The sequence below is a fragment of the Penaeus chinensis genome, chromosome 37, assembly GCF_019202785.1.
Source record: "Penaeus chinensis breed Huanghai No. 1 chromosome 37, ASM1920278v2, whole genome shotgun sequence".
Classification (NCBI taxonomy): Eukaryota; Metazoa; Arthropoda; class Malacostraca; order Decapoda; family Penaeidae; genus Penaeus; species Penaeus chinensis.
In genome coordinates, this window is record NC_061855.1 from 889,038 (window position 1) to 901,537 (window position 12,500).

At 30.7% G+C, this 12,500-nt stretch overlaps 1 protein-coding gene across 1 annotated transcript in view; it reads right to left on the minus strand.

The window, feature by feature from the left end:
• LOC125045708 (transcriptional regulator QRICH1-like) overlaps window positions 1-7,644 on the minus strand; it is a 7,761-nt gene extending 117 nt beyond the window's left edge. Inside the window, exons 1-8 of the mRNA XM_047643136.1 lie at window positions 6,382-7,644; window positions 5,614-5,739; window positions 5,103-5,242; window positions 4,682-4,814; window positions 4,076-4,169; window positions 2,017-2,055; window positions 831-916; window positions 575-635 (exon numbers count right to left, since the gene is read on the minus strand). Coding sequence (XP_047499092.1) covers window positions 575-635; window positions 831-916; window positions 2,017-2,055; window positions 4,076-4,169; window positions 4,682-4,814; window positions 5,103-5,242; window positions 5,614-5,739; window positions 6,382-6,604 — 902 coding nt within the window. The 5' untranslated portion in view covers window positions 6,605-7,644. The remainder of the gene's footprint in view (window positions 1-574; window positions 636-830; window positions 917-2,016; window positions 2,056-4,075; window positions 4,170-4,681; window positions 4,815-5,102; window positions 5,243-5,613; window positions 5,740-6,381) is intronic.
• Between the last annotated feature and the right edge of the window lie 4,856 nt (window positions 7,645-12,500).

Consider the following 12,500-nt stretch of genomic DNA (forward strand, 5'->3'; position numbering starts at 1 on the left):
TAACACAAAATATACCAGAACAAAAGATTTGCTGCCTAGCAATATTTTTTTTCTTTTGATATATTGCCAATGGTAGGCTTAAAACAACTTTTTGTTACTTTTAGAATTGATTATTTAATTGGCAATATAATCAGTCACAAATTATTATACAGAAAATACAATACAATGTATATAAAAAAAATATATATATAAAAAAAGTTTTAATGCTATCAGTATTGTCTAAATATTTTTTTTTATATACCTTCCTACCCCCTTCCCCAAAAAAAGAAAAAAGAAAAATAGATGCCAAACTTTCACATATCCTTCATATTCGAGAAAGATAAAGACCTTTTAATGCACACTTAAAATATTTACAAAGCATCTTGGGAGATGATCATGTGATGTTGGAGCCAAAGTAAAAAGAAAAAGAATAGAAAAGAAAAGGTTTACATAAAAAGCAAGGGAAGAAAAAAGTTTACATTCTGTCACCAACACAATTCTTCCTTTTTTGCACCAACTGCACTTGAGTGAATGAATTAGAATATCAATTTTGGACTGCATAGTCATTTGTGGAAATAGAAAAACTTGGCTTTACCTCAAAAGTCTGTAGGACTCTATCACTACTGTGCTACTATACAAGCATCTACTGATCTCCACTGAAAAAAGAAAAGACCAAAAAATGCCTTTACGTCCAGTGTACATCCCACGACTGGAAAAAGGACTCTGGCAGCAGACTTCCATTTAAACTCTTTACACAGTATTTAAAATCCAGTCCCTATCACAACATAAAAATGCCTTTTACCTGCAACACTGGCAAAAGAAATGTTGCATGTTATGCTATCCTTATCTACTATACTGTACAGCATACTGCACTATCAATGTGACTGCAGTGTTGACATTCAATGGCATCTTGTTATATTGCTCTCCCTCAGGGAAACTATGAACACTTACAACATTTTCATATAAATGGGTGAATGATGTAACAGTTGGCATGAAAAACAGAAATGCATGACTTACAATGGTGTTCTTATTTTTTGGGGGAAAAATGTACAATAATAATAGAGAATAAAAAATAAGTCTTTTCTTTTACATAAAGTTATTCCTCCAGTTGAATTCTTTATAAAGCAGGGAATTTCAAAGATTGTTACCAACCAGCATTTGTTGAGTGCAAGGAAAGCTTACACATATACTTCTGAATATGTTACAGAACATATGAATAAAACACCTTAAAAAAGGTAAAACAAAATAAAAATTAAAAGGAAAATGGTCCCTCCTCCAAAGCATTAATCATAAAGAATGATTCAGCAGGACATTAAGCCTTTCAAAAACTACTGTTTTCCATTCAAAGTTTTGTTACAACACATTTCACTATCTTCTTAGAGACATTTCTTGCAACTTGCAATAAACTTGGACCTTCTCCCTGCATACCCTCTCAAAACCTGAGTTAAGAAGTTGCATTTTGCTGTTTTATCAAAAAACAAAAAAACACATTGACAAAAGTATTACTTTTCTCCATTCCATTCATCACTCACATTATCAATAATTTACAACATTTTACTTTACTTTTTCTATGTCTTATAAATTACGTAATAACTTTTTTTTTTCTTTAAAGTATCCATTCATTTTTTCTTTTTACCCTATTTTCTGTAATACATATAACTTAAAGAGTTCTTTCCTTATTGACAAATTCCTATTTCATTAAATTTATATTTTATGTAATTATTTCCTTTATCATCATTTTCTTTTTTTGCCTACACTTATCCACTATTAAACACTTATTTTGTCTTTATTTTGTCTTTTACATGACAGTTTGTCATTTCTTTATTCCCACAGGAAACCTCAAGCAACCACAAACAAAAATCAAGTACAGGTTTCTAACCGTTTTCAAAGTCACCTAAATCACTACCATTATCCTTATTCATTTTTCAACTCACCTATACATGTGTGTATTTTTGTGCATGTGTGTCACTTAATATACAATTACACACAACAAACATGCACAGATGCACATACATACATATCACATACACGTCATACCTTTGTGCAAAGTTCTGAGCTGTCCACATCTCTAAAAACCTTATTCTCAGAAGAATTTTGAAATTCCAATGAAGATCAATATAATCACAAAATAAAGAAATTGAAGAACTGCTGGAAGGATAATGAATTTATCTATTCTATACTTCATGTAATATTCAAGCATAACACCATTATTTTTCCTGTAATCACAAATTAATAATGGAGACCCTGTTTCTAAAAAGATCAGATCTGCCCTAAATTTAACCACATGCCACCAGGGAAAATGAATAAAAAAAGGAAAATGCAGTGCTCATTTTTTTTATTTTTGTGAAATGTCTCTGCTAGTGCTTAGCCACAAATGAGTCAATTAGTAGACCTTGTGACCTTACCTAATTTCACCATTCCATGAATTGGTCGGAAAAATGTATTTTTTACTAATGCTATGAAGATCGATGGTGTTATTTTCATTATAGAAATTATAATTGCAATAATGCCATAAACATTAGTAACAGCAAACTGAGATAATGTAAAATATCTTTGTAAATCAAGGAAAAGGGTAAATGGGCGAGACAGGCAGTACTCGTAATTGGCTCATTGGTGACTTAGTACAAGTGAAGCCATCTATGTGTAAAAATATATATATAAATATATCATACATACACACAGAACACACATACACACACACACAACACACACATACACACAACACACACATACACACATCACACACACACACACACACACACACACACACACACACACACACACACACAACACATATACATATATACATATATACATATATATTTATACATATATATATACATATATATATATATATATATATATATATATATTATATATTTATATATATATACATATTATATATATTTATATATATATATATATATATACATATTATATATTTATATATATATATACACATATTATATATTTATATATATATATACACATATTATATATTTAAATATATATATACATACTATATATATATATATATATATATATAACATATTTATATATATATATATATATATATATAAACATATTTTATATATATATATATAACATATTTATATATATATATATATATATATATATATATATATATATATATATATATATATATATATATATATATATATATATATATATATATATATATATATATATATATATATATATATATATATATATATATATATATATATATATATATATATATATATATATATATAAATATATATATATAAATAAATATTATATATATATATATATATATATACATATATATATATATATATATATATTATATACATATATATTATATATACATATTATATATATATTATATATACATATTATATATATATTATATATATATATATATATATATATATATATATATATATATATATATATATACATTATATTCATTATATACATTTTATACATTATATACATTATATATATATATATATATATATATATATATATATATATATATATATATATATATATATTTAACTGGTTTCGATTATTTATATAATCAAAACCATATATATAAAAAAATATATATATACATTATATATATATATATATATATATATATATATATATATATATATTTTATACATATAACATACACATTACATAAATATTAAATATTACATATATATATATTATATATATATATATATATCATATCATATTATATATTATATATTACGTATATATAATATATCATATATCATATATATATATATATATATATATATATATATATATATATATATGTATTATATATATCATACATAATATATAATATATAGTATATAATATATAATATATCATATATGCATATTACATATCATATATGCATATTATATATTATCTATACATATTATAAATTATATATACATATTATTTATATATATATATATATATATATATATATATATATATACACATTAAATATATAAGCTTTTTAAGATTTTAAAAAATATTTCACAATTTCTTTTCCAGTAAGAGTGAAAAAATGTTGCACACATAAACATACCATTTTGACAAATAAAATTCGTAGAGCTTGACCGGGCACCTTAGAGGGTCGTCCCGATTCTCGTGCATTTCATAATTTGGCGCAGGTTTGGACTCTAGAAGAATGGGAAAGTGATCTGTTATTTAATGATTAGTAATTACAATAACTATTCTTATTACAACTACTAATAATGACAATAACTAATAAAATCATCAATAACAAAACAAAAATTACAAGTCCCATTACAAAAAGAAAAACAATAATAAAAAGAAATATATTTAAGAAGTTTTAAATAATGATAATAATGATAACAATGATCATAATGATGAGAATAATAAAATAATAATAATAATAACAGTAATAATAACAATAACAACAACAACAATAATAATAATAAATCAATAAAGACAATAATCACTTTAATAATTACCATATTCATAATAACAATAGATATTCTCATAACAACAACAATAATGATAATAATAGTAATAATAATAATAATAATAATAATAATAATAATAATAACCACTACCAATAACAATAATATTAACAGTATTACGAATAACACCAATATGACCAACATACAAAACCCAACCTCAACCCTTCCAGCAAAATCCGTCAACATACCTTCGATGGAGGACTTTTTCGGATAATACTTGAGAAGTGCCGTTCTGGACACGGATCCTTCTCTCCCTATGGTGGTCCGTCGCCACTGCTTCACTATTTGCACAAAGGACATGTTTAGGTGGTCCTCAACAGTCTGGAAACGTGGTAATAGGGAAGAGAATTACTAATGGGGATCAAAACAACTAACAAGGAACAAGATGGTAAGCATAATAATAATAATAGTAATAAATAATATTCATAATATTAACAACAGTAATTATAACAATAATAACAATAACAACAATAAAAACAAAAATAATAACAATAACAACAATAAAAACAAAAATAACAAAAACAACCTCACGTATAATCATAGTATCACAAAATAATTTTTTGAACTCAACCAGAAAATATCTGTTAGCAACAACATAACATCCCGTACCTTGAGCTTGAACACTTTGACATTGAAGTAGAAGAGCGTGTTTAGGAGGACCTGGGGTGTGTGCGCGCCCAGCTGTCGACACTCCCATAGCATGGCTTCGGTTATTCTGGTTACGGGCATGGAACAGGGGGATGACAAACCTGCAGAAGGGAAGAGGTATGGGATAAAGACTGACCTAATCATGACAAAAGCCCTCAAGCTGAATAATGTGATAGTGTGCATGCAGCATCAGCAAATGATATTAATAATAAATGTAATAATAAAAATAACCATAATGTAAATTTATTTTAAGAATTAAGATTTTGAAGATTTTGAATGACCTACACTGACACAGACAATAGGACAAATAGTTAGACAAAAGTAACTAATTCCACACAAAAAAAAAAAAAAAAAAAAAAAAAATGCTCCTTTATCTTACAACTCTGAAGTATATAATCAATCTTATTCCTCTATTCTTTCAATCTATCGGTAAGACTTTAAATCAATCAAAATACCTCACTCTTTAACTTACTTGGCGATGGAGTTGATTTCAAAAACGTTTTCGTAACTTCATCGAGGCTGTTGGTGAACTTCTCAAATCCAAAATCCATGAAGATGCAATCTATTCTTGAACTTTCAAAAAGGTGCTGCTGAATACCTGGATGAGGGAGTGAAAGAACGAGATAATGAGAGAGAAAAAAGTGAAGGTCCTTCCAAATCAAGAAGTTATAATATACAAAATACAAGTAACACAAAATACAGATGTATTTAAGACATTTTAATACTAAAACATGAAAGCCGAGTACTACTTTTAAGCAAGAGAGGAGAGAGGGAAGACAAAGGTGGGAAAGAGGGGATAAGAGTAAGGAGGGTAGAAAAAGGGGGGAAAAGTACAGATGGGAGGAGGGAAGGAGGGGGAAAGCGTGAGGATGAAAGAAAGAGAGAGATAAAGAGAGAGAGAGAGAGAGAGAGAGAGAGAGAGAGAGAGAGAGAGAGAGAGAGAGAGAGAGAGAGAGAGAGAGAGAGAGAGAGAGAGGGAAGGGTAGAGATGGATGGGGGGTGGATGGGAGGGGAAGGGGGAGGGAGCAGGGGAGGGGGGGGGAGGAGGAGGAGGAGGAGGAGGAAGAGAGAGAATCGGAGATAAACATATACAACAAAATCTTCAAACATAAACATCTGTGCATGCACAAACACACACACACACACACACACACACACACACACACACACACACACACAAAACAACAAAAAACAGTCCACCACAAAAGCAACAGCCAATTCCTGGCATGCGGCTACTCACCGAGGAGGAGGTAATAGATAGTATCGGGCTGGTAGGTTTCCCCATTGGGCTTCTTCAGATCTTTTAGGAAGAGACAGAGGGCATAGTTCAGTTCCTCACAATTCATGGTAAGCAAGTCCTCGGGTACGAGTTTCATACTACGTGAGGAAGAGACCCCAGCCAGCTCCGCGTTCTTTCCCGTCACCCAACGCTTCCACGCCGCCAGCCCATACATTTTCTGCATACACAATAAGCATGGCTTTGATTACAGGGGAGTTCAGCTATGTTAGGCTTGGAAATTATTAGTGAGACTTTTTTTTTTCTTCTTTTCTTTTAACTTCAATCCAGTGCTTTGTTCCTGAGAGAGGTTAAGCTCTCTTTTAGTCTTTCCAAGGCAACTCTGAATTTTGGTTCAAGCAATAAAAGCAATAAAAAGCATAGAAAAATAAGAATAAACCTTCTTTCAATATCTTAAATTGCTATTAAGATAATCAAACATCTGTCTTCTCATAAAATAATCATTCAACCTATTAAAACGAGTTGCTTCTACACATGATAAAATCATTAATGTATGTTTATAGCTCTCCCAAAAATATGTCATGCTAATTAAAAAACTCAGCATGCACAAATGAATTTTCACTTATAATACCAATAAAAATAATACACATTTTCTTATAGTTAAAATGTATCCTCCTCCACAACCAGTGTAATACATATAATGCATATAGCAATTTAAAAAATAGCCATGATAAAACAAATATAGATCTGTATCTACTATACAATCAGTGAACATACCTGCCTAACACTATTAAACAAAAAGGCATAATAATGTTACTGAATATAGTTAATTCAATGATGCCTGAGATGGGATGTGCATTCATGCCATGCCCATGAAGTCAATTACTAATTGTACCTCTCTCATCTATTTACTCTTTTTCCTTGATTTTCAAAAATATCTTATTTCACTTTATATACCAATTAGCATTATCTTTAACACTGTAATAATTATACTGTCTATAATAATAACAGCATCCATATCAATAACATTAGAAAAATAAAATAACAGAACTTAAGGAAAGGGCAAATCAGGAGAGATTACATTTACTAATAGACTCCTCGATGGCTGAGCATTTATGGAGGTATCTGTACATATTTCACAAAGCAATACTCAAAGCAAACTTCACATCTTCCAGGTGGCATTGGCTTAATGAATAATTCCCAAAATATCTGAAAATATTTACCAGCTGAATATATGTGCTCCTATCATTAAAACTTTTAGTGAGAAAAACCTTGTGTATATATATATATACACACACATTTATGCTGGAGAAAGAGAAACAAGGGGGAGGGGCAGGGGGGAGATGAGGAGGAAGAAGAGGAGGAGGAGGAGGAGGAGGAGGAGGAGGAGGAGGAGGAGGAGAAAGAGAAGAAAAATGAGAAGGAAGATAGGGGGGGGGGGGGGAGTTTGGTTTTAACCCAATGCCGCCAGGTGATTTCCCAATGTGAAAGCCCTCTATCCCAGGCTGTATTCATAGTGGCCCGGGCTGCACTACTGGGGGATCATGTCAGCATCATAGCATGCACAGCATGACCGTACTTGTCCCCGGAAAACATAACCATTGAACCATGGTATGTTTGCACATGCTACCTAGAATATAGTCCAGGTATGCCATGGCATGTTCATACATGCCACCTGGTGGCAAAGGGTTAAGTAAGCATAATATATTACACACCACAGACATGTTTAGCTGAACACATATCCTATTCCTTCCCAATGCTTTGTATTACCAATCTGCATAACAGATCTTTAATATCAATAGTTCAACAGTCTTCTGAAAGTGTATTAAATTCAATTAAGGGAAAGATTTTTGATGAATTTAAAACTCATACAGGAGCCACTCAATTCATTCCAGTGTCCCTCCAAACATCTATGTCAATAAACTGACCCTTTAATCTAAAAAAAAAAAAAAAGGCAAAGATAAAAGCCAATATTCTCTGCGTATTTGCACAATCAAATTAATTTCAATTTATCATCTTCCATCATTCTGTCACGAAAATGCTGTCATAATTCACATTTTCCCCCAAAGAAAACCAGGTCATGTCTCTTACAAACCAAACAAGTAGACAGAGCAACTCCAGGAGAAACAAAGTAGAATCATTTATAATATTTATTTCATACCACAATGAAATTCAAATAAAGTGACGGCATGTAAAGCACAAGTGCCTCAGACATCTTGCAAATAACACTTTCATGCCCTGATCCCTGTGACTAAGAGAGGTTGAAGTCTTGTTTTCGTCAAAGACAGCATAACACAGTCAAATCTAGAACAAAAGAACAATAAAAATAAGACAATAAAACAAATATTGATCTTGCTGGAGGCTATTTTCTCATTGTCATTTTCTTTCCTTCTTTTTTGTCACATTTTGATCATGAAGTGTCAATCATGATTTGATCAAGAGAAAAAGTCTGTCTAAAGCTAAATTATGCTAATGAATTCCATTGTGTAAATACACCTATGTATGTATGTAAGCAATAAGTATAAATAAATAAATAAGTCTAAATATAAATAATAAAAATATAAATATACATAAATAAATAAATAATATAAATAAAAATAAACAAATATATAAATAAATATATATAAGTCTAAATATAAAGAAATAAATAAGTATACATAAGAATAGATAAATAAAATCATTTAAATATAAATAAACAATTAAGTATATATAACAAAGTATAAATAAATCCTGCCTTCAGAGAGTGATGCACTTAACATGGTTTTGTGTTCATTTCACAAAAATGTCTTCTGTTAATCTTTTTTTCTTTATAAAATTTGTGAAATTCAGTGAAATAAGTAACTTTCTAGCTGTACAGAAAAAAAAAAAAAAAAAAAAAAAAAAAAAAAAATATATATATATATATATATATATATATATATATATATATATATATATTAATATATATACATATGGAATGCCTAATTTGGATATTTGACAAGTGACATTACTTAGGACTTCAATTTCCTTTTAGAAGTACTTGAACTTCAAAAGGAACAGTACAAATGTAAGGTCCTTTTGCAAATACAAAAGGCTCACCAAACAACAAAATCAAAAAAGAATCATTAACAATTATTTCGAGACTAAAACATCTAAATACTAAAACAAAATTAAAAATAGTTACATTACTTTATCTCTAAAATAATCAACCAATTCGATCTGGATACTCAATAATTCAAGAACTGTTCATTGTTCATGAATAATTTATGAAGTTTGTCTGCATGCCACATGTAGTGATGGTGTGCAAAGATTTGCATTTCATTCTTTATTCCATGTGTTCGACTAAGAATGTTTTGGTTCTAGAGAGAAAGAGACAGACAGACAAAGAGAGACAGACAGACAGAGAGAGAGAGAGAGAGAGAGAGAGAGAGAGAGAGAGAGAGAGAGAGAGAGAGAGAGAGAGAGAGAGAGAGAGAGAGAGAGAGAGAGAGAGAGAAGAGAGAGAGAAGAGAGAAGAGAGAGAGAGAGAGATAGAGAGAGAGAGAGAGAAGAGAGAGAGAAGAGAGAAGAGAGAGAGAGAGGAGAGAGAGGAGAGAGAGATAAGAGAGATAAGAGAGATAAGAGAGATAAGAGAGATAAGAGAGATAAGAGAGAGAAGAGAGAGAAGAGAAAGAGAGAGAAGAGAGAGAATGAAAAGAGAGAGATAAGAGAGAGAATGAAAAGAGAGAAAAGAGAGAGAAAAGAGAGAGAGAGAAAGAGAGAAAGAGAGAAAGAGAGAAAGAGAGAAAGAGAGAGAGAGAAGAGAAAGAGAGAAGGAAAGAGAGAGAAAGAGAGAGAAAGAGAGAAGAGAAAGAGAGAGAAAAGAGAGAGAAATAAGAGAGAGAAATGAGAGAGAGAGAGAGAGAGAGAGAGAGAGAGAGAGAGAGAGAGAGAGAGAGAGAGAGAGAGAGAGAGAGAGAGAGAGAGAGAGAGAGAGAGAGAGAGAGAGAGAGAGAGATCCTTGCCTTATTTCAATTACAATGACATTTTCTGTTTATATTTACTCCCACATGTAAAACATTTACAATGGTGTCCTGTTTCCTCTCCTAAGATGGTTCATGAAGTACAAAAGAGATTAACAAAAGGGTCCCTAATGGTCCTCAATTAGGCTCATATTCAGAGACACTTCGGACACCTTTTCCATTGGACGTCCGCCACCATCACGACTGACTGGCCGTGGCCCAAGAGAGCTCAATGGTGACTGGCTGACGGGCACGAGATACTGGTCCAGCCCTCTTCATAAGTCGTCCAAAATGTCTCTGAATATGAGCATCACTCTCCTCAAGTATTATAATCATGTCTGAGATTACCATCACTTCTTCTAGTTTTTTAAGCATCACTTGAGTTTTTATTATTCATTATTCTTATTGCAATTACCTTTATATATTCCAGTTAGTGTTATTAACTATTTCAGTTTTATAATTACATCTCTACCTCCTTGAATGGAGCCCCTAATGAGGAATCATACACCAAACAAATACTTTACTGGATGCAAGATACTTCTTTTTGAAAAAAAAAAAAAAATCTGTACAAAGAAAAGCCTGTTTAGTCATTATTCCCAAACTTTTCAGTCTGCAAGCACAAGAATCCTTAACTAACAACTGAAACCAAACTCAATTTGTATCAAGTTTTAGCATAAAGCATAAGCCAACTATATACAGGGTTCTGTCAGCATTGTTTTTTTTCTTTTTTTTGCAAATGGCCTTCAGCAGTGAACAAAGGTGCACAAAAAACAGCATAAAATCAATGTTTTTTTCAAAATCAGAGCTTTATTTCTTCTGAAAAATAGTACTGTGATAGTGACACAAAGCTATCACTCAGGAATTCAAATAATTGGCATAGCATGATATGACAATGTTTGTGAATACATTACATACTTATGATCTAAACAAGACGATACTTAATCTTCTTTTTTATTGAAAACGTGTTTAATGTAGTGCTATTCTTGCTGATACTAATACCTCATATTTCCACTCAGAGTTATAACCTATTGACTCTTGAAATCATGTTTAAAAGCAACAAATTCACAGGCTTTCACTTCTATAAACAATCACAATGGCTTGTTTATAGGCTAATGAAAGTGCATTTTCATAAGGAGTTACTATTTTATTTTTTCATAAAGGATAACTATATCATTTTTTCATCATATGCTTTGGCATAACTTGGGGAAATAATGAAAAATATTTTACACTCTATTGTACATTAAAGAAAAGGAACATATAAACTGACTAGGTAATGACCAGAATATGATAATATGACAAAAAGGGAGGATTTTCTCATTATCAACATTTTGCCAGTTATCATTGTGACACCTTCATTCTCATAAAAAAAAAAAAAAAAAGTATGGAAAACAGTAAATGCGACAACATGTCACAAGACAATTTGCAACTCAATTTTTAAGTTTTCTAAAGACAACAGGCTGTGACAAAAATATCTGTCTCATTTACAAAAAGTAACTTGCACACCTCTCTCTTTTCTGACCTCAGTGCAACACACTCACCCACTCCAGTTTCAATAGTGGAAGTAGGTTTAAACATGACCATCTCTCTCCTTTCCCAGATCTCAGTGAAGATCAAAACACAGTCTCAGAGCAGTTTCCTTCAGCCACAAAACAAGCAATCGGCTTTTACTTCTTTCTCTCTTTATCTTCTAACTGTGCCCTTAAATTTATACCCTACAGGGTATCCTCAGATCATTTTGCACAGAAATTTGTAGACTGTCAACTATGTTGTCCTTTTTTACAGGTACACATAATGTATTCTTAGGTTATAAGAAGTCAACCAACTTCCTTTAAATGCTGATCTAAATCCAGGTCCCACAATTATGAGGCCAAAATCCAAGAAATTTCAGAAATTTAACCAGCATAAAACTTACTGGTTTATGTCACTCCCATTTCAGTCCTTATTTTCCAATATTGTAACTGAGGCTAAACTTCAAGGAAAATTTGTGTACATTCAATGAGAAGTCATGAAATACTATAATGGTAATGTCTGTCAAAACAGAGACCATAGAGCCAGGTAATAATTAAAAATGTAAAAAAAATTTACGTACAAAAAGGAGCTTTCTTAATCCATAGTGTACTGTCCCCTGTCCACTAGTTTTTG